The sequence below is a fragment of the Eschrichtius robustus genome, chromosome 17 (genome assembly GCF_028021215.1).
Source record: "Eschrichtius robustus isolate mEscRob2 chromosome 17, mEscRob2.pri, whole genome shotgun sequence".
Taxonomy (NCBI): domain Eukaryota; kingdom Metazoa; phylum Chordata; class Mammalia; order Artiodactyla; family Eschrichtiidae; genus Eschrichtius; species Eschrichtius robustus.
Window position 1 is genome coordinate 41,047,837 of NC_090840.1, and position 18,958 is coordinate 41,066,794.

General features: G+C 38.7%; 1 protein-coding gene across 1 annotated transcript in view; it reads right to left on the minus strand.

Annotated features, from left to right (window-relative positions):
• The window catches only part of PIP4P2 (phosphatidylinositol-4,5-bisphosphate 4-phosphatase 2), a 90,631-nt gene that overhangs the window by 57,699 nt on the left and 13,974 nt on the right, over window positions 1-18,958 (minus strand). The window contains exon 2 of the mRNA XM_068525832.1: window positions 3,778-3,926. Within this exon, the coding sequence (XP_068381933.1) occupies window positions 3,778-3,926 (149 nt within the window). The remainder of the gene's footprint in view (window positions 1-3,777; window positions 3,927-18,958) is intronic.

Here is an 18,958-nt window from a genome sequence, read left to right on the forward strand (position 1 = left end):
GAATTATGCTAAACTACTCTGCCACTACACTATAAATAGAGAAACAAAGTCTGGATGACAGCACATCTGTTTACAATATGGTTTACTGAGCATTTTAAGGCCACTGTTGAGACCTACCGCTGAGAAAAAAAAATTCCTTTCAAAATATTACTGCTCATTGATAATGCACCTGGTGACCCAAGAGCTCTTATGGAGATATACAATGAGATTAATGTTTTCACGCCTGCTAACACAACATTCATTCTGCAACCCATGGATCAAGGAGTAATTTTGACTTTCAGGTTTCATTTTTTATGAAATAGATTTCATAAGGCTGCCATAGATAGTGATCCCTCTGATAGATCTGTGCAAAGTAAACTGAAAACCTTCTGGAAAGGATTCACCATTCTAGATACATTAAGAACATTCGTGATTCATGGGAAGAAGTCAAAATACCAAAATTAACAGGAGTTTGAAGAAGTTTATTCTAACCCTCACGGATGACTTTGAGGTGTTCAATTTCAGTGGAGGAAGAAAATGCAGAAGTGGTGGAAATAGCAAGAGAACTAGAATTAGAAGTGGAATCTGAAGATGTGACTGAATTGCTGCCATCTGATGATAAAACTTTAACGGATAGGAGTTGCTTTTTATGGATAAGCAAATAAAATTGGTTTCTTGACATGTAATCTATTCCTGGTGAAGATGTTGTGAAGATTGTTAAAATGACAACCAAGTATTTAGAATATTACATAAATTTAGTTGATAAAGCAGCCACAGGGTTTGAAAGGATCGACTCCAATTTTGTAAGAAGTTCTACTGTGGGTAAAATGCTACCAAACTGCATTGTGTGTTACAGAGAAATGGTTCATGAAAGGAAGAATTGATTGATGCAGTGAACTTCACTGTTGTCTTATTTTAAGTAATTACCACAGACACCCCAACCTTCAGCAAGCACCTCCATGATCAGTCAGCAGCCATCAAAAGGGAGTCAAGATGCTTCACCAGCAAAAAGATTATGACTTGCTGAAGGCTCAGATGATGGTTAACATTTTTTAGCAATAAAGTATTTTTTAATTAAGATATATCCTTTTTTTAGACATAATGCTATTGCACACTTACAGAATAGTGTAAACATAACTTTTATTTGCACTGGAAACCAAAAAATTTGTGTGACTTGCTTTATTGCAATATTTGCTTTATTGCAGTAGTCTGGAACTGACCCTGTAATGTCTCTGAGGTAGCCTGTATTTTATTCCCACCATACTTCTAGACCTCAATTCTGTCATTTGTAAAACAAGATGATTGAACTGGAAGATTTCAAGCACTGGTCCTCAGTGCCAGCCCACACCATGTCATGTCTGGTCTACAGTAAAACGATGGGGTGGGGGGCAGCAGGGGAGATGACATTGTCCATATGCATAAGTTTTAATAGTCTTACTTGGCAAAATAAGCTTACATGTTCCAGGAACTGTGCTGGGCACTTTACCTCTGTAATCCCAACAGCAACCCTAAGAGGTAGGTATTATTACTATTATACCTCTTTACATGAAGAACCACAGTTTAGAGAAGTCCCCAAGGATATATAGCTACTAAGTGGCAGATTCAAACCCCAGTCTATTAGTCTCCAAATCTCAGACTCAATCAAGTATGCAGCCAACTAGCTCCACTCTTTCTCCAGGACTTCTCAAATTTTCCACTAACTAGTCATAGATATTGCTTCTCCTTTTAACCTTAAATTCTGTGTTCTCCAAGTGTTGCTAAAATTTGTCCATATTCTTTCTCTCTCTCTCTCTCATATACAGACACACACACACAGACACACACACACACACACACAACACACACCTTACTTCCCTTCCTAATTCTATCTACTGAAGTAAAAAGGACTTTTATTAACCTTGATTTTTTTTTGTTTTGTTATGTTTTATTTCTTTCAATCTCCACAGGAATGTCCAGTTCCTGTTAAAGGTGGCTACCCAAGAGAATAGACACACTGGCATCCTGTTTTAGGTGACATGAGGAGAATGAATAACAGTTAAATTGAGTAGGAAACAGTGATAGTGAACATAAGAGAATTGTTCTCTTGTGCCCTGGTCCACTATATCTGTCTATTATATCTGTTCTTTTCAACATAGAATTTCTCCAGAGAAGCTGCCAGTTGCCTAACACCTACCTCTTCATTCATAAATTTAAGATCACATTACACTTTAAACATTAGCAGGTCATATGTTACAGCATTCCTCAAAGGCTTTTTTTTTTCAATTTTTTCTTCCCTTGTAATGTTACTAATTCCATACAAGGCAATCTGATTAAATACTATTCATATTCTCTAGAATATTCACAATTTTTTACATGTCTTTACTTAACAGGGGTAGTAATGATATAAAAATTTCAGCACAATTTTCTTTATGTCCAAAAGTAGCTAGCTTATTTGTAGCCAAATTTTATTGACCCTATATTAACTCATCACTTCTAAGTAACCAGATTGAGGCTGCTGGCTAAATCCATAGTGACTTTGAGATTCTTGCATAATTGATCTACTCTGTTCTGTTTACTTCCACATGTAAATATAAAGCTTAAATCTCCTTTCTTTCTTCTCATTAAAGAACAAAGTTTGTATGGGTGAAGGAAGAGGTGAAAAAATTCAACACTAATGCCAAATCCAAGGAAGCCTTTAAGACACTGGTATTTTTTTTTAAAATGCTATTTGTGTCTAACAATTCTTATTTGCATGCCAACTCTAAAAGGAGCACTAAGGAAGTTGATATTAATGAAACTTACTATTTAAGTGTTCAACTGAAAAAGAAAATAGCTAGTTTTGCAGGTATCACCTATTTACACAATAAAGTTCTCTAAAAGATGTCCCTTATAGAAAAAGTATTTACAATGATATATATTGCTTCATGACTTAAGGTTTTATCTTATGATTTTTCCATAAAACATATAATAAAGCCCCCAGTATTTATCTTTCAAGGTTCTTAGAGATACAGTAATCATTGGCTGACTTTTCTTTTAGGCTTTTTCTAAAGAGGAAAAACTACAAATACCAAAAATTAAATTAATATTTAATTTCAAGTTTTGAGACAGATTGAATTTTTTAAAATAAAGCCTAACCATGAAAGTAGAAATATATTTAATTTAACCAGTATACTCTTTACCAGTTTATTACTTAAAATTGTAAAAATCCTACTTAAAATTTAGTTGCTCTTCTCAAAGTTCAGTAAAAAAATATGCCCTTCAAATTTTTTTGAATATTTCACTGAATTAATATCAAATCAATGGAATAATATACCAAGCTGTTAATAAACACTTCGACACAAATGTCAATAATAAATGCACAATCACGAAAGCCCAGAAAAAACTATACCGACATCCTACAGACGTAAAACAAGTTTAAATAATTTTCTACATAATAAGTACAAAGTCCACATTTGTAGTGAACTTCAGTATATTTCATTTTAGTGAAAATCAGAATGGATTTCGTTGAGATGAGGACAGACACTGAAGATAATTGTAAATAACTGTCCATGGTCAGTCTCATTTTAGAAAGTAAAGAGCCAAATGGCATTACATGTAAATTCATCATGAAATTTTCATAATGAAGTTAGCTTTAAACACCTGGAGGCATCCTTGTATGATAAAAGAGAAATAGCCAGAGGGAAGAAAGAAAGGATAAAAAAAATGGCCATTTCTGTATCCAGCCCACATCTACTTGTAAGTAACATTATTGGAATACTTTTTTAGGGAGAAGATGTCAGATAATAATTTCTGCTTTTATTAATGAATATCTCCACTTACCGTAGCTTCATTGCAAACCGTGCACTTAACCACATGCTGGTGAAGCTTGCCATCCAAATTGATGAGAGATTGGCACACGCGGCAGTTTATTACTGGAATACCACTGGCATCTGGACTGGCAATGGCTGTGTACGGAGGTGGGAGTTCCGCTAAAAAGATATTAGCCACTGAATCAGAGTCTCAGAGATATTACGGCTGGTTTCAGCAAACAAGCAATAGAAGTAAAGTAGGAAAACTATCAAAATTTCTCCTGTTCTTTATGTTTTTAAAGCTGGCCAACATAATATAGTTTCAGAGCAGAAACACATATAGGACTATATTGTGAAGTAGAGTAATTCTTAGCTCCTAAAATCTAAATCACACCTGCCTAGGTTTACACATGTTATTAACCTATACTCAAAATATCCACTCCATTTCTATGTGCAAATTCATAGAGTTTGTAATAGGAAGGTGATAATTTATGCCTAAAATAAAAATCTTACACTAATGATCTGACTCTCAAGAAATAGAAATAGTCAATGAGGACAAAGCTTTAAAATCACTTACATATATACATATACATACATTGTGTAGTTGTCGTGCTCTGTTTATACTAGAACCAGTGTAAAACTGCTGAGTATGACAAGAACAAAATAGGGTTTTGGTGGCAGTCAAGGAGAGACAAAAACGAACCCAGGAAATCTAAACATATCAACATGGAACATGTTCTAATTAGAATGGAATTATGCTAATTTCAGACAAAAAACAAGAATGAAGTAAATTTAACAATTTTTGTCTCAAACTTTCACCTAACATTAAAAATCTAGGAAATGTATCAAAGTATTTATGGGTAAAAAATATATTGTCTGGAATTTAATTTAAATACTCCAAGAAAAAAATGGGTTAATAGATGCAACAAGAGTAGCAAAATGCCTATATTTATGAATATAAAGACACAGAAGGTCATTTTGTTCTTACTACTTTTGTGTATGTTTGAAAATTCTGAGAATACAAAGATACACACACACACACACACACACACACACACACACACTGCTTTTTGAGAGTCCTTAAGTCGACTGATTGGGTGATTGGGTAGAGGGTAGAAGCCCAATTTCGGAATTGTGTTCATCTACCAGAAGTATATATTTGTTACAAAAGTTAGAGAAAAAGAATCTAGATATACTATTCCAGAATGGGATTTCTAAAGGGGACTGCCTAGCCTCATTTTGTAGCTATCTTATTTACAGGCATAGGAGCCCCTTTCAAGGTAAGATATTGTCATAGGCCATCTAGAAAAAGCTACACCTCAACACATGATTGAATCCCCACTAAAGAGAACTGATAGTTCAAGGGTCACTGCTGTGACGCTATAAAATACAATAACAATACCTAATCATGAAAAGAGCTATTTTTGAAATAGAGATTTTTCTATCCACTGGATTAGATTCTGAACTCTATGATAGTCTGAAATGAGTTAGAGCACAACACATTATGGTATATTTAAAATCCACATATTACCACCTGGCATCCTTGGGGTATATCATGTAGATTTTTTAGACTTGCAAAGAATTAGCAACAAATGTTATCCATTCAAATATTCATAATAAACCAAATTTCTGCAGCAGCCAAGGCTCTGAAAGAGGCCACATTGAAATGACAATATGCACACATCCCTGGGAGTCTTATACCAGAACACTGTCAAACACTGAACTTAAAAAGAAGCTATAGATGTCTAAATTATAAAAATAGTTTTATAATTTATAAAACTATAAATTAGGCACATGAAAAACTGCTCAACATCACTAATTATTAGAGAAATGCAAATCAAAACTACAGTGAGGTATCACCTCACACCAGTTAGAATGGGCATCATCAGAAAATCTACAAACAACAAATGCTGGAGAGGGTGTGGAGAAAAGGAAACCCTCTTGCACTGTTGGTGGGAATGTAAATTGATACAGCCACTATGGAGAACAGTATGGAGGTTCCTTAAAAAGCTAAAAATGGAATTACCATATGACCCAGCAATCCCACTACTGGGCATATACCCAGAGAAAACCATAATTCAAAAAGACACATGCACCCCAATGTTCAATTGCAGCACTATTTACAATAGCCAGGTCATGGAAGCAACCTAAATGCCCATCGACAGACGAATGGATAAAGAAGTTGTGGTACATATATACAATGGAATATTACTCAGCCAAAAAAAATTGGGTCATTTGTAGAGACATGGACGGCCATAGAGACTGCCATACAGAGTGAAGTAAGTCAGAAAGAGAAAAATACCGTATATTAATGCATATATGTGGAATCTAGAAAAATGGTACAGGTGAACCGGTTTGCAAGGCAGAAATAGAGACACAGATGTAGAGAACAAATGTATGGACACCAAGGGTGGTGGGGGTGGGATGAATTGGGAGACTGTGATTGACATATATACACTAATATGTATAAAACAGACAAGTAATAAGAATGTGCTGTATAAAAAATAATAAATGAAATTCAAAAAACAAAAAACAAACAAACAAAAGATAGTTTTAAATCCTTGAAAGAATTTAAGGTTGATACAGAATTACCTGTAATGTATTAATCAAGAAGTAAAAACAGGTTAAAGGATCAATGTGTCAAAATACATTTGAGCCTGTGCAATTTGCAGATTATCAGATCTCAGTAAAGAAGGTATTGTTCTGGGAAAAAGCATACACACCTCACTAGAAGTTCAAGACACACTGCCTGGTGTGTAATAATAAATACTTTTAAAAATAATTATTAGCAATAGCATTATTAATAAAAGTTTCTTCTTTTGCCTTTTCCTTGAGTCATAAAGTAACATGAAGTAGGTCTCCCATTAATTCCAGGTTTCCACCTTACATAGTGTGATAGAAAAGAAATTTAAAGACAAGACAATTTCACAAAGAAAACAAGGGCATTGAGGGTGAGGGGAAGAGGCCACACATTGCAGCTACATATAAGGATGGTAAAACCCATTCACTCCAACAGGCAAAAGTTTTGCTCAATGGAATCTCCTAAAGATTTTAATGGTTGATCTTATTTAGTTCTGATACATTTGAAGTGTATCAGAACAAACAAAACCTTGTGAACTTTTCCTCTAAAATTTGTACTATGTAATTTTTAACCTGTTAAAAAAGAAAAGCTTTCAATGACAAAAATATGCCACAATCTTCTGGAGGCTTGGGAAGTGGAAGGAGGGGGAAAGAATGAGTGAGGATTAGAAGTCTAAAATGGGAGAGACTATAAGCTCCATGAGGCCAAGGTCCTGTTTGGCTTGTTCAGGACTGATACAGCACTTGTTATAGTGCTTGGTCTATGACAGATGCTCATTCAATATTTATTGAATGGATGATGGATGAATAAATGAATGAATAAGTGAATCACTGAAATTTATCAGGCTCATCTATTTCTCCTGGGAAAATGATACTAAGTATATTACCACTACTCTCCTTGAAGAGGAGCTAGGGTCCTAGCAGGGGAGCACAGCATGACTGAAAAAAAGGCTCTCTTCTATATATAGAATACCCTCTCCAAATCATGCACTGAGAGAGGGAAGTGGACAGGGGACACTGGCCTGGCCCACCAGATAAGTACAATCAATCCAAGAGATCAGTAGAATGACAGATGTTGCAGCCTAACTGCTCCACTAAACAGTGCTTTCAGGCCTATAATTTCAATTTTCTGTCCATTAATTACTTTAGCACTAAACTGATTTAGAGATATTTCTTGTACTTTTATCCCAAGGAAACCTTGACCTACAACTCCATCTCCTCTTGTAAAGGACTTGTAATTCCAGAAATTTATTTCACTGCCAGTAAACCTGCAATAATTAGCAACTTAGATTGTTCATTTTGTCTCTTTTCACTTTAAAACAGTCAACAGATCACCTCTATTACACCTATTTTAAATTTCTGCCCTGGATAAAAAGTCCACTGTAGTCTCAGAACTTGGGATCATTGGATATTAAGAGTCACAAAAGTTCTTCATTTTGGAAGAGTCTTGTTATTTAAACAATGATCATTTTCTCTATGGGGTTTGCCTAAGTGAAAAATCTTTTTTCTCCATGTGAGCAGTATTTGTTAGACCAGTAGTCCTCAAACCTGAAAAACCCCCTCAAAGTTCCAGAATTATACAGTGTTAGAAATTCAAGCAATCTTAGTCTAGTATTTAGTCTAATTTCTTCATTTTATGGAAGAGAAAACTGAAGACCAGAGATTCTGACTTCTTAGTAGACTTTTATACAGCACTTCAGCAAAGCCAAGAGCTGACTCTTCTCCCAGAGGTCACTCCATAATGACAGCTGCCTCTCTTAATGAATAATGATTTAATATAGGGAAAAGATGTAAGGACTAATGGGGATTCTGCACAAATACTTAGACAAGAATCAGATCTGAGTTAAAGGGGATTAGGAGGAGGAGAAAGAATAGTCAGGGAAAATGAAAATTAGAATATAATATGAAGAAAGAATTAGTTCATGATAAAAAATTCACAGAAAAACTGAGACTCGTAAAAGAGACAAGACAAAATAACATAGATCACAAGGCATACATAATGGTCTTCCTTAAAACACTCAAAAGGAACCATTATTATTCTATAAACCCACAAGTGATCAAATTACACTTTCCCATCATAAACATCAACCTAATTTATCTATTTTATGCCCAAAAGCCCCTCTTTCCTGCTAATTCATCCTGGTGTAATAATCCATACTTCATTTTTTACCAGATATACCCAGATATAGCATTTTAAAGGTTGAAAATGTTTTGCTGGATAGCTCTGCTCTTTATTATCTCAGTTATTCCTTTATAAATCTCTGCAGTGACAATATTTTCCAGTTTAATTTGCTTACTTCACTAATACAGCCTTTATATGCAGTCCTTCTGGCCCTTGACAAAGATGTACCAAAATTGAAAAATGACATCAGATTAAAATGAGAGATAATTTAGAACACTATGATTATAGGATGAGCAAGAAAAGTATAAAGGACCAGCCTGTGAGGAAAGCTTTGGCTTTTTCTCCTCCATAGGATTTTTGTGGAGAGTATGGTTAGGGACAGGTTGTGCTTGGCTGCTATGGGATATCTACTTCCTGTGTAAAACCTCTCCAGTCCAGTTCAACACAAAGAAAGGGAAGACCACCTTCTGTTCCTCCCCTCTCTGAAACCAAAGAAATAAAACTATTCCAGGAGACTCTTGGATTCTTCTAGAACCATTATACCCTCATAAGGATCTATCTCGCTAAAGTCAGTTTGGAAGATAAATGTGCCAGCTATTAGGCTACCAACTCTCAGCTCCAAATCCACCCTTCTATGCTTTGTCATGCTGGAGCTAAAACTCTCCAAACCACATTTTTTCTTTGCCAGCTGGCTGCAGGTTATGTTTTGTTAATAGGAGGTGATAAACAGAACCTGCAAGGTTGAAGGAGGAAGAAGGGACTTGTAGCCCTTTCTCCAGGTGTACAAAATCTTTCTCCAGGGCTCAGAGACATCACCACCAGTGGGCTGGTGCCTCTGAGAATTCATGTTTCAGTTATGTTCCTCTAAACTGCTAAATTTTAATAATCCTAATCTCTTCCCTTTGTTCTCACAGCCCTAGAGGTAATAGCTGCTTCCTGCATTTAATACCTATTTGATAAGTTAGAGTAATATCTTTACCTTTTAGTTACCTAGTTAACAACTTTATACCGAATTAATTCTTTCTGTTATATTATATTTTTTGGTTTCTATCTTCACGTCCTAACTGTTATAAAACTCATACCAGGTGTAATCCCAGGAAACAGACCCTCAAAAATGGGACTGGAGAAATGGGTGGGTCATGCCTTGGGCTTGAATGCAGTGCTGAGCTCCTTTACCAGTGAGACATGGTATGGTAGTGATTGATGGCATGCAGTGGCATCCTGGTGAATCAGATTATCTCCTGTAGATGATTGTGATATTTGAGGCTCCTTTACTTGACCATTATGGCAGTAATAATTACTGTGTGGATTGTGATATGGGGTAAAATGAGAAGCTCAGGTCTTTAAACTCTCAGCACAAGTCATGGTCAGAGAACTTCTATTGCAGCCCTAAAAATATTGCTTATTTCTAATTGTCACAGGGCTTATATTGCTGAAAATCAAACACAAAATTTAATTGTATAGATAGCTAAATTATAAGGTCAGGGAAACCCACAGCCTTACCAAGTCTGCCATGTGAAACTTAGGACACTGATTGCAAAGAAGTGGAACTCTGAAACTTGGAATGGGGCCATCTAGTTGTACCCAAACAGAGCTGAGAATCTTACACTCCTGAGTCACTCTGAGCCTCCCCTGTGAGTGGAACACAACATTTCTTCTTATGTCTGAGAATATGAGCCTCCTTTTAATGGAAAACCGTAATAAGCTCACCTGAAGTGGTTGTCTTACAAGGAGACGACCATTTTCCTTAAGACCCATCATCAAACCCCTTGTTGCCTCAAGACCCATAAACTAGGATCAGATCTCAACAAGCTTTAGGAGGACAAGTACAAAGTGTGACTCAGAAAGAAGCAACTAATACATCAAGAGAATTGCAATGTTTTGATAATATATATTGTCAGAAACCTGGAGAATATGTGTGGGAGTGAATCTTATGGGGGTTAAAGCAAAGAGGATGGAATATAACACTGAGTTGAGCCAAATTTAATAATCCAGGTGTACTTGACAAATGTTCTGGTTTCAATGTTTGTTTTAAATCTGGAAGTGGCTCTATCAGTTTACTTGTTGGTTTGATGAGACTTGGCCTTACATTCAATGAGGTTGAAATGTCAAAACATCCCTAGCATGATGCAGAAGAAGCAATCAAAGGTTTAAGGAGTCAGGAATGTTAGAGTGAGTTTATCATATGAAATCTCCATCCCACACCCCACTACATCCCCTGAGAGGACCCAGAGGATATGCCTTTAACTAAGGCATTGATTTATACATTATTTAGGGGAACACAAGCATTCTACTGTGGTGGCTCTCCTACATAGACCAGGCATTACAGTGCAGGATGACTCCAACTGAGATCATGGAATCCCAGAGTAACAGAGGCCAAATGGCAGCACTTAAAAGTCAAAGAGAGGGGAGGAGAGAAGATGGCGGAAGAGTAAGACGCGGAGATCACCTTCCTTCCCACAGATACAGTAGAAATACATCTACACGTGGAACTGCTCCTACAGAACACCCACTGAACGCTGGCAGAAAACGTCCGACCTCCAAAAAGGCAAGAAACTCCCCCCGTACTTGGGTAGGGCAAAAGAGAAAAAAGAAATAACAGAGACAAAAGAATAGGGACGGCACCTGCGCCAGTGGGAGGGAGCTGTGAAGGAGGAAAGATTTCCACGCACTAGGAGCCCCTTCGCGGGCAGAGACTGCGGGTGGCAGAAGGGGGAAACTTCGGAGCCACGGAGGAGAGCGCAGCCACAGGGGTGCGGAGGGCAAAGCGGAGAGGCTCCCGCACGGAGGAGCGGTGCCGACCAGCACTCACCAGCCCGAGAGGCTTGTCTGCTCCCCCGCCGGGGCGGGCGGGGGCTGGGAGCTGAGGCTCGGGCTTCAGTCGGATCGCAGGTAGAGGACTGGGATTGGCGGCGTGAACACAGCCTGAAGGGGTTAGCGCACCACAGCTAGCCGGGAGGGAGTCCGAGAAAAAGTCTGCAGCTGCCGAAGAGGCAAGAGACTTTTTCTTCCCTCTTTGTTTCCTGGTGCGCGAGGAGAGGGGATTCAGAGCGCCGCCTAAACAAACTTCAGAGACGGGCGCGAGCCGCAGCTAACAGCGCGGATCCCACAGAAACAGGGGCGCAGAGGAAAAAGCGGAGAGACTCCCGCACAGAGGCTCGGCGCCGAGCAGCGCTCACCAGCCCGAGAGGCTTGTCTGCTCACCCGCCGGGGCGGGCGGGGCTGGGAGCTGAGGCTCGGGCTTCGGTCGGATCGCAGGGAGAGGACTGGGGTTGACGGCGTGAACACAGCCTGAAGGGTTTAGCGCACCACAGCTGGCTGGGAGGGAGACCGGGAAAAAGTCTGCAGCTGCCGAAGAGGCAAGAGGCTTTTTCTTGCCTCTTTGTTTCGCTGCGCGCAAGGAGAGGGGATTCAGAGCGCCGCCTAAACGAACTCCAGAGAAAGGCGCGAGCCGCGGCGATCAGCGCGGACCCCAGAGACGGGCGTGAGACGCTGGGGCTGCTGCTGCCGCCTCCAAAAAGCCTGTGTGTGAGCACAGGTCACTCTCCACACCGCCCCTCCCGGGAGCCGGTGCAGCCCGCCACTGCCAGGGTCCCGTGATCCCCGGACAAATTCCCCGGGAGAACGCACTGCGCGCCTCAGGCTGGTGCAACGTCACGCCGGCCTCTGACGCCGCAGGCTCGCCCCGCCTCCTCCGTACTCCTCCCTCCCCGCGGCCTGAGTGAGCCAGCGCCCCCGAAGCAGCTGCTCCTTTAACCCCGTTCTGTCTGGGCGGGGAATAGACGCCCTCAGGTGACCTACACGCAGAGGCGGGTCCAAATCCAAAGCTGAACCCCAGGAGCTGTGTGAACAGGGAAGAGAAGGGGAAATCTCTCCCAGCAGCCTCAGAAGTAGCGGATTAAAACTCCACAAACAACTTGACGTGCCTGCATCTGCTGAATACCTGAATAGACAACGATTCATCCCAAATTCAGGAGGTGGACTTTGGGAGCAGGATATATTAATTTTTCCCCTGTTCCTTTTTTTTTGTGAGTGTATATGTATATGCTTCTGGGTGAGATTTTGTCTGTATAGCTTTGCTTTACAATAGCTTTATTTTGCTTCACTATATTATAGCTCCTTTCTTTCTTTCTTTCTTTCTTTCTTTCTTTCTTTCTTTCTTTCTTTCTTTCTTTCTTTCTTTCTTTCTTTCTTTCTTTCTTTCTATTTTTTCTCCCTTTTACTCTGAGCCGTGTGGACGAAAGGATCTTGGTGCTCCAGCCAGGCATCAGGGCCGTGCCTCTGAGGTGGGAGAGCCAACTTCAGGACACTGGTCCACAAGAGACCTCCGAGCTCCACGTAATACCAAACGGTAAAAATCTCTCAGAGATCTCCATCTCAACATCAAGACCCAGCATCACTCAATGACCAGCAAGCTACAGTGCTGAACACCCTATGCCAAACAACTAGCAAGACAGGAACACAGCCCCATCCATTAGCAGAGAGGCTGCCTAAAATCATAATAAGGCCACAGACACCCCCAAAATACACCACCAGACGTGGATGTGCCCACCAGAAAGACAAGATCCAGCCTCATCCACCAGAGCTCAGGCACTAGTTCCCTACACCAGGAAGCCTACACAACCCACTGAACAAACTTAGCCACTGGGGACAGATACCAAAAACAACGGGAACTACAAACCTGCAGTCTGTGAAAAGGAGACCCCAAACACAGTAAGATAAGCAAAATGAGATGACAGAAAAACACACAGCAGATGAAGGAGCAGGGTCAAAGCACACTAGACTTAACAAATGAAGAGGAAATAGGTAGTCTACCTGAAAAAGAATTCAGAATAATGATAGTAAGGATGATCCAAAATCTTGGCAATAGAATAGACAAAATGCAAGAAACATTTAACAAGGACGTAGAAGAACTAAAGAGGAACCAAGCAATGATGAAAAACACAATAAATGAAATTAAAAATACTCTAGATGGGATCAATAGCAGAATAACTGAGGCAGAAGAAAGGATAAGTGACCTGGAAGATAAAATGGTGGAAATAACTACTACAGAGCAGGATAAAGAAAAAAGAATGAAAAGAACTGAGGACAGTCTCAGAGACCTCTGGGACAACATTAAACGCACCAACATTCGAATTATAGGGGTCCCAGAAGAAGAAGAGAAAAAGAAAGGGACTGAGAAAATATTTGAAGAGATTATAGTTGAAAACTTCCCTAATATGGGAAAGGAAATAGTTAATCAAGTCCTGAAAGCACAGAGAGTCCCATACAGGATAAACCCAAGGAGAAACACGCCAAGACACATATTAATCAAACTGTCAAAAATTAAATATAAGGAAAACATATTAAAGGCAGCAAGGGAAAAAAAACAAATAACACACAAGGGAATCCCCATAAGGTTAACATCTGATCTTTCAGCAGAAACTCTGCAAGCCAGAAGGGAGTGGCAGGATATACTTAAAGTGATGAAGGAGAAAAACCTACAACCAAGATTACTCTACCCAGCAAGGATCTCATTCAGATTCGATGGAGAAATTAAAACCTTTACAGACAAGCAAAAGCTGAGAGCGTTCAGCACCACCAAACCAGCTTTACAACAAATGCTAAAGGAACTTCTCTAGGCAAGAAACACAAGAGAAGGAAAACACCTACAATAACAAACCCAAAACATTTAAGAAAATGGGAATAGGAACATACATATCGATAATTACCTTGAATGTAAATGGATTAAATGCTCCCACCAAAAGACACAGGCTGGCTGAATGGATACAAAAACAAGACCCATATATATGCTGTCTACAAGAGACCCACTTCAGACCTAGAGACACATACAGACTGAAAGTGAGGGGATGGAAAAAGATATTCCATGCAAATGGAAATCAAAAGAAAGCTGGAGTAGCAATTCTCATATCAGACAAAATAGACTTTAAAATAAAGACTATTACAAGAGACAAAGAAGGACACTATATAATGATCAAGGGATTGATCCAAGAGGAAGCTATAACAATTGTAAATATTTATGCACCCAACATAGGAGCACCTCAATACATAAGGCAAATACTAACAGCCATAAAAGGGGAAATCGACAGCAACACAATCATAGTAGGGGACTTTAACACCCCACTTTCACCAATGGACAGATCATCCAAAATGAAAATAAATAAGGAAACACAAGCTTTAAATGATACATTAAACAAGATGGACTTAATTGATATTTATAGGACATTCTACCCAAAAACAACAGAATACACATTTTTCTCAAGTGCTCATGGAACATTCTCCAGGATAGATCATATCTTGGGTCATAAATCAAGCCTTGGTAAATTTAAGAAAATTGAAATCGTATCAAGTATCTTTTCCGACCACAACACTATGAGACTAGATATCAATTACAGGAAAAGATCTGTAAAAAATACAAACACATGGAGGCTACACAATACACTACTTAATAACGAAGTGATTACTGAAGTAATCAAAGGGGAAATCAAAAAATACCTAGAAACAAATGACAATGGAGATACGACGACCCAAAACCTATGGGACGCAGCAAAAGCAGTGCTAAGAGGGAAGTTTATAGCAATACAAGCCTACCTCAAGAAACAGGAAACATCTCGAATAAACAACCTAACCTTGCACCTGAAGCAATTAGAGAAAGAAGAACAAAAAAACCCCAAAGCCAGCAGAAGGAAAGAAATTATAAAGATCAGGTCAGAAATAAATGAAAAAGAAATGAAGGAAACAATAGCAAAAATCAATGAAACTAAAAGCTGGTTCTTTGAGAAGATAAACAAAATTGATAAACCATTAGCCAGACTCATCAAGAGAAAAAGGGAGAAGACTCAAATCAATAGAATTAGAAATGAAAAAGGAGAAGTAACCACTGACACTGCAGAAATACAAAAGATCATGAGAGATTACTACAAGCAACTCTATGCCAATAAAATGGACAACCTGGAAGAAATGGACAGATTCTTAGAAATGCACAAACTGCCGAGACTGAACCAGGAAGAAATAGAAAATATGAACAGACCAATCACAAGCACTGAAATTGAAACTGTGATTAAAAACCTTCCAACAAACAAAAGCCCAGGACCAGATGGCTTCACAGGTGAATTCTATCAAACATTTAGAGACGAGCTAACACCTATCCTTCTCAAACTCTTCCAAAATATTGCAGAGGGAGGAACACTCCCAAACTCATTCTACGAGGCCACCATCACCCTGATACCAAAACCAGACAAAGATGTCACAAAGAAAGAAAACTACAGGCCAATATCACTGATGAACATAGATGCAAAAATCCTCAACAAAATACTAGCAAACAGAATCCAACAGCACATTAAAAGGATCATACACCATGATCAAGTGGGGTTTATCCCAGGAATGCAAGGATTCTTCAATATACGCAAATCAATCAATGTGATACACCATATTAACAAATTGAAGGAGAAAAACCATATAATCATCTCAATAGATGCAGAGAAAGCTTTCGACAAAATTCAACATCCATTTATGATAAAATCCCTGCAGAAAGTAGGCATAGAGGGAACTTTCCTCAACATAATAAAGGCCATATATGACAAACCCACAGCCAACATTGTCCTCAATGGTGAAAAACTGAAACCATTTCCACTAAGATCAGGAACAAGACAAGGTTGCCCACTCTCACCACTATTATTCAACATAGTTTTGGAAGTGCTAGCCACAGCAATCAGAGAAGACAAAGAAATAAAAGGAATCCAAATAGGAAAAGAAGAAGTAAAGCTGTCACTATTTGCAGATGACATGATACTATACATAGAGAATCCTAAAGATGCTACCAGAAAACTCCTAGAGCTAATCAATGAATTTGGTAAAGTAGCAGGATACAAAATAAATGCACAGAAATCTCTTGCATTTCTATACAGTAATGACGAAAAATCTGAAAGTGAAATTAAGAAAACACTCCCATTTACCATTGCAACAAAAAGAATAAAATATCTAGGAATAAACCTACCTAAGGAGACAAAAGACCTGTATGCAGAAAATTATAAGACACTGATGAAAGAAATTAAAGATGATACAAATAGATGGAGAGATATACCATGTTCCTGGATTGGAAGAATCAACATTGTGAAAATGACTCTACTACCCAAAGCAATCTACAGATTCAATGCAATCCCTATCAAACTACCACTGGCATTTTTCACAGAACTAGAACAAAAAATTTCACAATTTGTATGGAAACACAAAAGACCCCGAATAGCCAAAGCAATCTTGAGAACGAAAAATGGAGCTGGGGGAATCAGGCTCCCTGACTTCAGACTATATTACAAAGCTTCAGTAATCAAGACAGTTTGGTACTGGCACAAAAACAGAAATATAGATCAATGGAACAGGATAGAAAGCCCAGAGATAAACCCACACACATATGGTCACCTTATCTTTGATAAAGGTGGCAAGAATATACAGTGGAGAAAAGACAGCCTCTTCAATAAGTGGTGCTGGGAAAATTGGACAGGTACATGTAAAAGTATGAAATTAGAACACTCCCTGACACCATGCACAAAAATAAACTCAAAATGGATTAAAGACCTAAGTGTAAGGGCAGACACTATCAAACTCTTAGAGGAAAACATAGGCAGAACACTCTATGACATACATCACAGCAAGATTCTTTTTGACCCAGCTCCCAGAGAAATGGAAATGAGAACACAAATAAACAAATGGGACCTAATGAAACTTAAAAGCTTTTGCACAGCAAAGGAAACCATAAACAAGACCAAAAGACAACCATCAGAATGGGAGAAAATATTTGCAAATGAAGCAACTGACAAAGGATTAATCTCCAAGATTTACAAGCAGCTCATGCAGCTCAATAACAAAAAAACCAACAACCCAATCCAAAAATGGGCAGAAGACCTAAATAGACATTTCTCCAAAGAAGATATACAGATGGCCTACAGACACATGAAAGAATGCTCAACATCATTAATCATTAGAGAAATGCAAATCAAAACTACAATGAGATATCATCTCACACCGGTCAGAATGGCCATCATCAAAAAATCTAGAAACAATAAATGCTGGAGAGGGTGTGGAGGAAAGGGAACACTCTTGCACTGTTGGTGGGAATGTAAATTGATACAGCCACTATGGAGAACAGTATGGAGGTTCCTGAAAAAACTACAAATAGAACTACCATACGACCCAGCAATCCCAATACTGGGCATATACCCTGAGAAAACCATAGGTCAAAAAGAGTCATGTACCAAAATGTTCATTGCAGCTCTATTTACAATAGCCAGGACATGGAAGCAACGTAAATGTCCATCGACAGATGAATGGATAAAGAAGATGTGGCACATATATACAATGGAATATTACTCAGCCATAAAAAGAAATGAAATGGAGGTATTTGTAATGAGGTGGATGGAGTTAGAGTCTGTCATACAGAGTGAAGTAAGTCAGAAAGAGAAAAACAAATACAGCATGCTAACACATATATACGGAATCTAAGGAAAAAAAGGCCATGAAGAACCTAGTGGCAAGACGGGAATAAAGACACAGACCTACTAGAGAATGGACTTGAGGATATGGGGAGGGGGTGGGGTGAGATGTGACAGGGTAAGAGAGTGTCATGGACATATATACACTACCAAATGTAAAATAGATAACTAGTGGAAAGCAGCCGCATAGCACAGGGAGATCAGCTCGGTGCTTTTTGACCACCTAGAGGGGTGGGATGGGGAGGGTGGGAGGGAGGGAGATGCAAGAGGGAAGAGAAATGGGAACATATTGTATATGTATAACTGATTCACTTTGTTATAAAGCAGAAGCTAACACACCATTGTAAGGCAATTATACTTCAATAAAGATGTTTAAAAAAAAAAAAAGTCAAAGAAAAAGTGGGTACATTTAATGTAATGGGAAATAGTGGATATTAGAAAATTTTGATCCATAAGGACATTTGGCAGAGGCTCATTGAAATAAGCCTAAGAATGAAATGGATGGGTAACCTACACAAATGTTACTTGGTTATATATAAAATCTAGGTCTTAAAACCAGCAACCTGACTTGAGTAGCCACAGTGATGAGTCATAGTTTTTCAACCAGTTTCCAACAAAGCCAAGTTCACAGACCCAGAGCATCTTTATTGAGGGTTTGTTGATGCCTCTGACGAATGATCCAGCGACATTACTATAAGTATATATTATAAATCTCCAAGTCTCCCCTAAAGACCTGAGATCATTTACTAGAGTGACTATTCACTGGGGAAAAAGAAAATACCCAGATATTTCAGGTATCGCTAGAAACTGGCTCGTAAATGGTGCTAATTCCTGACTCAAAACTCCAATGTGGGCGACCTGTCAGAGAAGTTATAGATGGCCATCAGGTTACAGATGGAGTCTTGCCCCAGATCCACCCATAGTGGTCCCAGTAAATCTGGGTACCCACGCTGAAGTTATTTCCCCAGTTTCTGAATATATTATTGGAACAGACATTCTTGTCAACCAGCAAATACCTAAAT